The following is a 12,903-nucleotide window of genomic DNA, read 5'->3' on the forward strand; positions in this document are numbered from 1 at the left end:
CATGTCCGTCTCCCAATCACAGCCTGCACACACCCGTTCCCAATCACAACCTGCCTCTGGCACAAACCTGCTCCCAATCACAGCCTGTATCTGGCACACACCCACTCCCAATCACAACCTGTCTCTGGCACACACCGACTCCCAATCACAACTTGCCTCTGGCACACACCCCCTCCCAATCGCAGCCTGCCTTTTGCACACACACCCCTCCCAATCACAGCCTGCCTCTAGCACATACCCCCTCCCAATCACAGCCTGCCTCTGGCACACACCCCCTCCCAATCACAGCCTGCCTCTAGCATACACACCATCCCAATCACAGCCTGCCTCTGGCACACACCCACTCCCAATCACATCCTGCCTCTGGCACACAATCCCCTCCCAATCACATCCTGCCTCTGGCACACACACCCTCCCAATCACAGCCTGCCTCTGGCACACATCCCCTCCCAATCACAGCCTGCCTCTGGCACACACCCCCTCCCAATCACAGCCTGCCTATGGCACACACACCCTCCCAATCCCAGTCTGCCTCTGGCACACAAGCCCTCCCAATCACAGCCTGCCTATGGCACACATGCCCCCAATCACAGCTTGCCTATGGCACACACCCCTCCCAATCACAGCCTGCCTGTGGCACACACCCACTCCCAATCACAGCCTGCCTCTGGCCCACACCCACTCCCAATCACAGCCTGGCTCTGGCACACACCCACTCCCAATCACAGCCTGCCTATGGCACACACCCACTCCCAATCACAGCCTGCCTCTTGAACACACCCCCTGCTCATGCATGTCTGCATCTTTACCTCAGGCTATGGAATACAGGCACACTAGGTGTCCGCACAGTGTCCTGTAACCCTTTCTCCACTATCAGGAAGAAGAGATGCATGGTCATATGACAGAACTTTTTAATCTTTTTAAAAAGATCATTTAAACAACTAAGCACAAGCAGTTATGGTACCTGCATAGTTATAACTGTATTAGCCAGTGTCTATAACATTGTATGTTCACAACTATTTGAAAGGATATGTTAACCCGAACAATAAACTTCTCTTATTTTTCCATTTTAATATAAAAAACTATACTTCTCAAAACATTTTTGATATTTTTTTTGATACATATAAAAAATACCTGTTGATCCTGACAGAAATCTTGCCATCTAATTACTTCCTTTGATTTCTGCCATTGCTGTACTCTGAGTTACTGTTCCAAGCTATTTCTGAGAATTACTGAACACATCTCCTCTATGTTATGGAAGAGTGGAGGTTGTTCAGTAATCTTTTCCTAGGCTGACAGAGCCGCTTTTCCATAGCCATGTCGTACAGTAAGTAAGGCCCCTTTCACACTGGGGCGGGGGCGGCAAAGTGCCACTATTTTTAGTGGCACTTTACCATTGTATTTGTGGAGGTATTAGGCCGCTAGCAGGGTGCTTTTAACCCCCGTTAGCGGCCAGAAAAGGGTTAAAACCACCCGCAAATGCCGACAGTATAGCCGCGCTGCCCCATTGATTTCAATGGGGCAGGAGCTATGGAGGAGTGGTATACACACTGCTCCTTCACCGCTCCAAAGATGCTGATAGCAGGACTTTTTTTAGCGCCCTGCCAGCGCACCGCTCCAGTGGGAAAGCCCTCAGGGCTTTCACATTGGAGACACAGGAGCGGCTCTTTCAGGGCGATTCGCAGGCACTATTTTTAGCGCTGTAGAGCCTGCAAAGTGCCCCAGCGCTGTAGAGCCTGCAAAGTGCCCCAGTGTGAAAGGGGTCTTAGTGTTGTTACCATAGGACAGGAAGTGTGATACTGGCAGGATCACTAGGTGAAATATTAGGTAAGAAAGCATAAAAAAAAAGCATGCAGCCACCACAATCTAAAGACTGGTGAGCTGCAATCTATTCATTTTCTGTTCTTAGATTTAGTAGGCTTTAGTTGTTAAGGTGATTGTAGTCATATTACTGCACTTGCAACAATAGATTTGAGTGCTATTTCATTACCCATTAAAGAGGGATTCCACCAAAAAAAAAAAATATTAAAAGCCAGCAGCTATAAATACTACAGCTGCTGACTTTTAATAAATGGACACTCACCTGTCCCGGGTTCCAGCGATGCCGGCAGCCGAGGCCGATCGATCGCTCGGCTCTCGGCTGCTGCAGTCACCATTCTAGGTGAGGGAATCAGGAAGTAAAGCGAAACGGCTTCACTTCCCGGTTCCCTACTGCGCATGCGCGAGCCGCGCCGCGCAATAGGAAATCTCTGCGCTGTCACTGGGTCCCAGCAGACAGCGCGGCAGGGCAGGAAATGGCGTAGACTCCCACGGGAGTCTATGCCCGGAAGTGGGTGAAAATACCTGTCTTTGACAGGTATCTCCACCCCCCTCCCCCCTGAAAGGTGTCAATTGTGACAACGGAGGGGGGGAGGGATCCAATCAGCGGAGGTTCCACTTTAGGGTGGAATCCCGCTTTAATATGTACACTTTTTTGTTATATGTTTTATTTGTTCATTTTACATAACTGAAAAATCCCTTCATTTCATTTGTAAATAACTTTGTAATGCTATGCACCAGAATAATAATTTCAGTGTCATTTTAAACAGAATAAATAATTTATTCTACAGTTATGCTATTTTTTAAAGCAACACTGATCAAAAAAGAAAAATGTGCCTGGGGGAACCTTCCCCTTCCCTATTCTTTGTTTCTTTTCCCTCTTCCTATTATGTGACCTCCTCTCGCATTTCGCTTCCTCCCTCACCATCTGACCCTCCCCCCCCCTTTTTTTTTCTTTTTTTTCACCCTTCTTTTTCATTCTTTTGAGTTTGGTTTATATTAATAAAGGCGTTGTTTGTCCTTAAAAAAAAGGTATATATATATATGTACTACTTTGTTATTGTGATTGTTCTTAAAAAATTACAAAGTTATTGTCAAAACACAGGTCCATAACAGAAATGTAAAACTGCACTGGTCCGTAGGGGGCGTACAAGTGTGAGAGGGGAAGAGGTTAATCCAATGCTCATCAACACATATTGATGCATGCTTTTATGGGGTGAACTCTGCCTACCACAAAAATCTTTGGTTTGTAGTGCACATCTGTCCATTAAATGCATACCCACTACCCAAACTACTAAAGGATGATGGCAATTAAGTTGCTTGTTGTTATAAATACAAATTTCCATCCACATAAAAACACAGAATTATTGCTCTTCAGGTTAGTCAGCATGCCGGCTTGTACACGTAATATATCATTTTCATGCAGAGACATCCTATTATACTCACCGTGATCCATGGGTGAAGCAGGGCTTCCTGGATAGTGAGACGCTTCCTGAATACAAGAGTGAAACAAATGAGCAAAGATCCTACTGGTGATATAAATACATAACACATGTACTATATTGACCAAGAGTATTTAAAAAGAAAGGAATAATTCATCAGATGAAACCCCACTATTGTAAACTAAGTAAATTTTCTTTTATCTTTTTTTTTTTTTTTTTTAAAGAAAGAAAAAAAAAAGAATTTTATCAACTCCATTTTCCTGCTCCGATGTTGCAGAATATAACAATACTAATTACCCCCATCCCTCTCTTCTTTCCCCACCCCAATAAGCAATTAATTTCGATAAATAAATATATATATATATATATATATATATATATATATATATATATATATATATATACATACACAGTGCCCTGCGAAAGTATTCGGCCCCCTTGAACTTTTCAACCTTTTGCCACATTTCAGGCTTCAAGCATAAAGATATAACATTTTTTTTTTTTTTTAAGATTCACCAACAAGTGGGACGCAATTGCGAAGTGGAACGAAATCTATTGGATAATTTAAACTTTTTTAGCAAATAAAAAACTGAAAAGTGGTGCGTGCAAAATTATTCGGCCCCTTTACTTTCAGTGCAGCAAACTCACTCCAGAAGTTCAGCGAGGATCTCTGAATGATCCAATGTTGTCCTAAATGACTGATGGTGATAAATAGAATCCACCTGGGTGTAATCAAGTCTCTGTATAAATGCACCTGCTCTGTGATAGTCTCAGGGTTCTGTTGAAACCGCAGAGAGCATCATGAAGACCAAGGAACACACCAGGCAGGTCCGTAATACTGTTGTGAAGAAGTTTAAAGCCGGATTTAGATACAAAAAGATTTCCCAAGCTTTAAACATCCCAAGGAGCACTGTGCAAGCGATCATTTTGAAATTGAAGGAGTATCAGACCACTGCAAATCTACAAAGACCTGGCCGTCCCTCTAAACTTTCAGCTCAGACAAGGAGAAGACTGATCAGAGAGGCAGCCAAGAGGCCCATGATCACTCTGGATGAACTACAGCTGAGGTGGGAGAGTCTGTCCATGGGACAACAATCAGTCGTACACTGCACAAATCTGGCCTTTATGGAAGAGTGGCAAGAAGAAAACCATTTCTCAAAGATATCCATAAAAAGTCTTGTCTAAAGTTTGCCACAAGCCACCTGGGAGACACACCAAACATGTGGAAGAAGGTGCTCTGGTCAGATGAAACCAAAATCTAACTTTTTGCCCACAATGCAAAACGATATGTTTGGCGTAAAAGCAACACAGCTCATCACCCTCAACACACCATCCCCACTGTCAAACATGGTGGTGGCAGCATCATGGTTTGGGCCTGCTTTTCTTCAACAGGGACAGGGAAGATGGTTAAAATTGAGGGGAAGATGGATGCAGCCAAATACAGGACCATTCTGGATGAAAACCTGTTGGAGTCTGCAAAAGACCTGAAACTGGGACGGAGATTTATCTTCCAACAAGACAATGATCCCAAACATACAGCAAAATCTACAAAGGAATGGTTCACAAATAAACGTATCCAGGTGTTAGAATGGCCAAGTCAAAGTCCAGACCTGAATCCAATCGAGAATCTGTGGAAAGAGCTGAAAACTGCTGTTCCAACCTCACTGAGCTCGAGCTGTTTTGCAAGGAAGAATGGGCAAGAATTTCAGTCTCTCGATGTGCAAAACTGATAGAGACATACCCCAAGCGACTTGCAGCTGTAATCGCAGCAAAAGGTGGCTCTACAAAGTATTAACGCAAGGGGGCCGAATAATTTTGCACGCCCCACTTTTCATTTTTTTATTAGTTAAAAAAGTTTAAAAAATCCAATAGATTTCGTTCCACTTCACAATTGTGTCCCACTTGGTGATTCTTCACAAAAAATTAAAATTTTATATCTTTATGTTTGAAGCCTGAAATGTGGCAAAAGGTTGAAAAGTTCAAGGGGGCCGAATACTTTCGCAAGGCACTGTATATATATATATATATATATATATATATATATATATATTTATTAGCCATTTCACCCTAGATTTCTTTTTATTCTCATAAATTCTCTTTTACCTTTGAGCAAACAATGCTTGAAAGAATAAAGTGTGATGCAGCAATACAAAATGCAAACTCCTACACTAAAACTCTGTGCAGCAATTAGTACCATACTCTGAAAATACCAAAAGCTCCCTACTGTTTCTGTTATTAACTGAGAATGAGTAATTGTGTGTTAACTATTACATGCTGATGAGGTTAACTCTCTTCCAGTGACATGCACTGAGGACTGGGATCAGTAGTGCACACCTATTACTGGTGACAGCAGATGGAGAAATGTAAGCCCTGGTGGGCAGTATCCGTATCTGACATTTTTGTCCCTATTAGGGCAGATCAGCTAACAAAAGGACTTAGCTGTCATTACAATACACTGCAGCAACTTCCTCTCACCCTTCCTTAACAAGTGACTGATGAATAAAGTGAATAATGTATTTAATGCATGCTGTTTCAAAAACAAAAATAACAGGTAACTCCATAGCTTTTGCACCTAAGAATTATATTGCATAAATTCACCACATCATTGCCTTTACTTTTATTTTTTACTATTCGAAAAAACTTTAAAGCGGTTGTATACGATCTCCTTGTAAAACAACCCATTCAGTATAAAATTGACTGCTGCCCCTCTCTGCCAATCCCTTCACTGGCTTCCACTACCCCACCGTAAAAAAAAAAAAAATACTAACCACAACATACAAGGCCACCCAAAACATCGCCCCCAGCTACATCACCAACCTCATCTGCAGATATCACCCAAATCGTCCCCTTCTCTCCTCCCAGGACCTCCTGCTCTCTAGTTCCCTTGTTTCCTCCTCTCATGCTCGCCTACAGCACTTCACTAGAGCCTCTCCCATCCTCTGGAACTCCCTGCCCCAGTATGTCCGATCAGCCCCTACCCTGTCCATCTTCAGGAGATCCCTGAAAACTCATTTATTCAGGGAAGCCTATCCCACGCCCACCTAAGAACTGTACCCGAGCGATCCCCCTCAAATCATCCCACACAGCTATTACCTTTTATACCACCTTCCCCCTCCCTTTGGAGAGTAAGCTTCATGAGCACGGCCCTCCTGTCCCTTCTGTATTAAACTGTATAGTTATTGTGCTTTCCCCCCCTCTTCATTGTAAACCGCTGTGCAAACGGTTGGTGCTATACAAATCGTGTATAACAGTAATAAAAAAAATGAAATGAAAAGACAAAAAATTTGTGTATAGATATATAAAAAAAAGATAAATATCTTTTTTTCCCTTTTTTATAAGTGACCACATTCCCTCTGTTCCCTCTATTCTCAGCTGCATAAGAGCTGGGAGGAAGAGAAACAACAGTACACTGAACTTACCAGGGGGAGGGGGTGTCAGGACAAGTCTGATCATTGGAGGACAGCAGGCTGAGTTCCCAGCATAGCTAGAGAGCTGACCACAGTGAGCTCTCCTGCTTAGTGTGGTCAGTTCTCAATAGGAAAGCAGAGGGACTGGCAGGAACATCAGAGATTTCACACAAAGGAAGCAATACAAAGAGAACAGGAGACTTGTTCATATAAGTACATGGCACAGCAGGCACATATTCGGAAAATTAAATGCTGATGTAAAAAACACTTTAAATAATAAGAACAAGATGCAAACCCTATTTTTTTTAAAACTAAAGTAAAGTCACACAAGCATTTCTGCCAGCAAGCATTCCTCGTTATTTAGTAGTCATGCCTATACTTGTGATGGCAGTGAGGACTTTACAGCACTTTTGTTCTACGTGGGGGTAGCCTGGTATTTCTCATGTCATGTCATGGAGGATTAGATATATTTGACTGATTTTCAACAACACAAGGTGGAATCCAGCAAATAATGCACAAGATACTTGAGGAAATCACCTTGTATGCTGCAAATGCATTCCAAAAACTATCAATCCCAAGAACTCATTCTAGGCTAAAGGCTAAGCTCATCTTTTTAGAAAAATATTCTATGAACACAAGTAGCCCTACTATAAATTGTAAATTTTGCTAATGTGTAGTACATTCCTGTGGACCGTTTCTGCCCCCCAACCCCTTTCCCCAGAAGACTGGCCAAAAAACACTTGGGGGCACTTGGCAAGAGGGAGGGGCCAGGAGCTCTGATGAGGGACCTGAGAAGAGGAGGATTGGGGCTGATTTGTGCAAAACTACTGCACAGAGAAGGTAAGCATGACACGTTTGTTATTTTTAAATGGAAAAAAAATTTAGACTTTAATATCACCTTAAACAAGTTTTTTGTATCACTTGACCCTCCCTTTAAGATTGTAGGATTGTAAGGCCCTCTGATTCCTCCGGTACGGAACTATATCATAACTGTACTGTTTGTTTTCATGTTGTAAAGCACTGAGAAAACTATTGGCACTATATAAATCCTGTATAATAATAATATTAATAATGGATTCGGACATCTAAGGACTGGTAAACTGCAATACACTATATTACAGTTTTGGGGGTTTTGATATGCAGTACATAATTTAGTTGCTGCCCCCACCACTTTACACTTGAGGGCTTGAGAGCCCCTAAATAATATGAAGTAAAGATTTAAAGTAGAAGTATAGGCAAAATATTTTTCCATGGTGAGTCTCCCTAATGGGGGCACAGACTGCAATAAAAAACCTAATTGGTGTTCTAATCCCATTCCGATAATTTTTTTGCCTTTAGTTATACTTTAATACATGTTTCTTCTGAACACTTGAGCATAAATTGTGTTATAAACGGTCTTATTAAAATTTCTACAGAACAGAAATTAAATATTAAATACATTTTTAGTGAAATTAAATGCATTTTTAGAAATTACAGTAAATTAAATTTACCATATTTATACACTTTCATTTTTTATTTTAACAAAACTGGTAAGCCATATAAACAAAGATAAACATTATCCTTACAGTTGAATTCTGGGATACCCTAACTACTCTTAAAACCGTCCCCTCCCCTCTCCTAACACATATGGTTACTAACTTGTGTAATAAAGATGTATAGTTTATCTATTTTCAGGCCGCTCCAGTTTAGACTTGTGATGTCCCCTGTGTCAGCCAACGCCAGCTATGGGGGAGAGGAGAGAGCACTCAACAACGGCTAGTACAGCCTGGAGCAGTGACGTCACCTATAGGCTTACTATGGCCCATGTTCTGTCGGCACGTCCTCCTTTCCCCTGCAGAGATGCTGGCTGACTCAGGGGAGCAGGATTATGTGACTGGACCAGAGTAGCCTGAAAATAGGTAGGTGTGCACATCTTTATTACACAAGTTAGTAAGCATAGGTGTTAGGAGGGGGAGGGCACAATTTTAAGTGTAGTAAAAGTTATCCCGGAAAGCCACTTAAATATAATGTATTTTTCATTCTAGTTATCCATTTTTTTTTCCTTGGGTGTACTCAAGTGGCATTAACATAACATGGACATTTATATCACCTTGTATTCTTCACAAGAAGCTTCCTGATGAAGTCTTTTGCCAGATCACTGGTGTGGCTGAAGAATTCTTCATCAAACTCATAGTTAACAGCAGTAATATTAGAGAGAGTCTCTTGCTTATTCTCTCCCAAGAATGGCGATGCTCCACTCAGCCTAAATGATACAAGTACATTAAATATAAACAATTAGCACTAAGTAGAACTATAGGCAAAACTTTTCTTTTCATTTTAGATAGATTAAGGGAAGGTTATAACCCCTGTCAAGTTTGTCCCATTGGGGAGATTTCCCTTCACTTCCCGTCCCACAGCCAAAACTGGAAGTAAGAGGAAATCCCTGAAAATTAAGGGATTTCCTTAAGGGCCCCCAAAGTCACCAGAACTAGTGTCCCCATTGGAAGGTTTACCCTCTATTTTTTTCTGGGGCAACCCAAAATAAAAACAGGACAAATATGGATGAATCTCCCTAATGCAGGGACAGATAGCAAAAAAAAAAAAAAAAAAAAAACGACAGGTGTTCTATACCTCTCCACTCTATCATAAATGCTCATCTCTCAGATATCTGCTCTGCATGGTCATTCATACCTTCCCAACAAGGATATATGTACTGAAAATGTTCCTTTTCCTGTTACCCCTTTAATAACCACTTATCATTTGTAGGGTTTCAAGAACTATGCACCTAATAATCCCAAGCACTGACAATGATCCTGGGTAAAGCTGCATTACTGTTAATGGATTCAAACCCTATTTACAAATCTACATAATATGTCTGGACCAGATATGGAACTACAAATAGTTCTTGAATAAGATAGTACATGCATAGCAATAATCAAGCTCTAGGACTGTCCATTCTTTCTTACCATTTGCATCCTCTTCAAGGGAATACCCTTTGTCCCCAACAAATTCATGACAAGTTGTTTGTCCTCCATATCATACATGTACAGTATAATGGAGCTCTGCCATACAGTAGAATGCCTTATGAATCTGCAGAACAGAAGACATACAGCAGGCAGGTGGCTGGTGTATATCCACATGAAAACTGCCCAATTGCTTTGTATCTTCTTCATGTGACAAGCAACAACCAGAATATTTTTATTTTATTTTTATACTTTACCCAACTGATATATGTTCTTTGTTCAATACACATTAATTTTAGTAGTGCAGACATCCCTAAAAATTATCCAGGCTTGAAAAAGGCAATTGGCCGGAGAGTCTCTTATGTCCTCAAAAAAACCATTAGGATGACCATTCCTTTCCAAGCCATGTTGTCAAGTGAAGGATTTCCACCAAATAAATGCTTTATTTAATAAATGCTTGTAAACCACCTTTACAAGCAACATAAACGGACTAATGACTCCATTATGCACAGCATCCTGGTAAAGACTGCTTGTCTAGTTGGCATGCCAGTGACAATGTGTACTATAAGGAACTCAAGACTGTAGTTCCAGTATATATTTGTACAGACTCATCGGACAGAGGCTTTGGGGGGGGGGGGGGGGGCTTAATGCTAGCCTCTTGCCTACTGATCATGGGCCCTGGCGTTTGGGGGAACAGTGCTCTTTGTGAGCTGTTTGCCCGGGGACCCTTGAGGTGGTGTTACTTTGGATTCAGGTCCATGTCCCCCAAGACACACAGACTCTGGGGACCCTAATGCTAGCCTCTTGCCTACTGATCATGGGCCCTGGCGTTTGGGGGAACAGTGCTCTTTGTGAGCTGTTTGCCCGGGGACCCTTGAGGTGGTGTTACTTTGGATTCAGGTCCATGTCCCCCAAGACACACAGACTCTGGGGACCCTGTATATGCCATATTAGAAATAGTGACTGATTCATACTGTTGGAACACATACTGTTAGATGCTAATGTCATCAACTCCAGCCACCTGTTTGTTGTCTTCAAAGAGTATTTCACCCATTGTTGTTTGTGCTAATTAACCCTGCTATTGTGAGAAGGTTTTCTTGGATTTGCCCAAAGACTATTCTCAGTTGTTAATTCTGAACAATACATGATCATTGAAAGAGCTGATCACATTGACCTCAGGAAATTATATAATTGTCTTTTAAGTTGTTGCTAGAGGGGATGGGGGAGTATCCATGAGCCAGCCCTACCTCGCTATCTAACACCTTGTGTTAAAAGTGTATAAAAAGGCGGTATTCTGTCCAATAAATCATTCAAGATTCTACAAGCTATTTTCAGCTAGACTTGTATTCAATGCAGCTATAATAATATATCTCTCTGATGGTCATACTGGAGGAAGTGGTATTACTGATGGAAGCACTCAGCGGAGTGTGGGATAGGATCTGTTACAATATTCATATATACATATATCATAGCAATTTATTTCTGCATTATCTTGCTGTGTTATTGATAACAATCTGTTTCATGCCCCATCTGTATGAACTGAATGTATGTAACGATGAGAGGCTCCAGAACTCTGTATTTTGTACTCTTTACATAAACTGACATTGGGTGATTTTTTTTCATGCACTGACTCTTTGCATATTGTATAGTGCTTTATTTAGACCTTTGTCTTCCTTGCATGTTTGTACTGATTTGTGCTTTTTCAAAAGCAATAAAAAACGATTGAAACAGAATACAATATAAAACATTTGGAATATCCAAATAGATGGCCCACATTCCATGCCCTACATGCAAATATGGATGCAAAAAAAAAGGTAATTGATGGCAACAGGTGAAATGAAAGGGGGGTGGGGAGAGGGGAAGTAAGAAAGGGGTGGCTATGGAAACAAGGCGCAGTAAAAAAAGAAAGAAAAAGAGAAAGGAGTGCCAACAACTCCCAAAGGCCCAGCTCTGGTTAAAATGATAATAGGTCACTTAGACTAAATGTATTCAATGTAGGGAACAAGCATCCAAGCTAGGGTTCCTAGACTTTAAGGAATTCTGGTTGCAAGTCAGTGAGGATATTGTTTTAATTGTCTTTCATTTGCTCAACATGCATGCACTGTTTAGCCAGTATTAAGAAAATATATTGTATTGTAATCATAACTATTTGGTGAGACAACTTGTAAATGCATCCAAGGCATGCATCTCAGCATAGTGGGAATCCCCACTACCACCCATAGTGGGACATTGGATCAACAGAAAGAACGATATTTGGCATATGGAGGACCTTACAGCCTCCTTACATAATCAGGATGCTTGCTTCAAGAAAACGTGGTCTTACTGGACTCAATTCATCTTTTCTAAGAGATTTTGGGATCTCACATCATACTCCACCTAAGCTGATTACTTCTTCTCCTTTTTCTTGTTTAAATTACCTACATATTTGTTTCCCCCCCCCGGCACCCTCTACCCCCCCCCCCCCACCCTTTATTTTAATTTTTTTAATTTAACTCTTCTTACCTTTTATTCTTTTATTCTCCTGCTTTTCCCCATCATATCCTACTCTCTCACACACACATTTCTCTTGTCTTTATATAACATACAATTTTACTGAGGCCATTATGTTTAGTTCCCCCCTGCAGGTGACTCCCGGGTTTTTTCGGTTTCACATTTTTGACTTATTCAGAAGCTTAGAACTAAGGCCTTGTTCCATACAAGTCCATTGGACCTGAAGCCCTTGATTGCAGCCTCCCCAGTGTCAAAATTTACTTTATATGCTACTTATTGTAAGAGCCCATTCACACAGGGGCAACACGACTTGTAGGCGACTTGAGTCAGGCAACTTGGACACGACTTGAGTTAAGATCACAGCGCGACTTGGGACGACTTCAAAACGACTTGTGATGACTTCAAGCGTGACTTGGGACGACTTACAAGTCGCCCCAGGCCAGGCGACTTTTGCCGAGGCCAAGCAGAGAATGAGCTCAAGGGGGAACTCCATGGCAAATTTCTGAAAAAAAATTGGCGTGGGTTCCCCCTCCGAGAGCATACCAGGCCCTTAGGTCTGGTATGGATTCCAAGGGGAACCCCCTACGCCGAAAAAACGGCGTGGGGGTCCCCCCCAGATCCACACCAGACCCTTATCCTAACACGCTACCCGGCCGGCCAGGAAAGGGGGTGGGGACGAGCGGGCGGCCCCCCCTCCTGAGCCGTACCAGGCCGCGTGCCCTCAACATGGGGGGGTGCCTTGGGGAGGGGGGGTGAGCGGCCCCCCCACCCCAAAGCACCTTGTCCCCATGTCGATGAGGACAA

The 12,903-nt window shown here is 42.1% G+C and overlaps 1 protein-coding gene across 2 annotated transcripts in view; it reads right to left on the bottom strand.

The window, feature by feature from the left end:
* DAPK2 (death associated protein kinase 2) overlaps window positions 1–12,903 on the bottom strand; it is a 162,794-nt gene that overhangs the window by 67,468 nt on the left and 82,423 nt on the right. For both annotated transcript variants that reach the window (XM_077469643.1, XM_077469642.1), the window contains exons 8-9: window positions 8,757–8,909; window positions 3,265–3,310 (exon numbers count right to left, since the gene is read on the bottom strand). In XM_077469643.1, the coding sequence (XP_077325769.1) occupies window positions 3,265–3,310; window positions 8,757–8,909 (199 nt within the window). The remainder of the gene's footprint in view (window positions 1–3,264; window positions 3,311–8,756; window positions 8,910–12,903) is intronic.

Source organism: Lithobates pipiens, unplaced genomic scaffold (genome assembly GCF_037356315.1).
Source record: "Lithobates pipiens isolate NorthernLeopardFrog02 unplaced genomic scaffold, aLitPip1_a1.2 Scaffold_8, whole genome shotgun sequence".
NCBI lineage: Eukaryota > Metazoa > Chordata > Amphibia > Anura > Ranidae > Lithobates > Lithobates pipiens.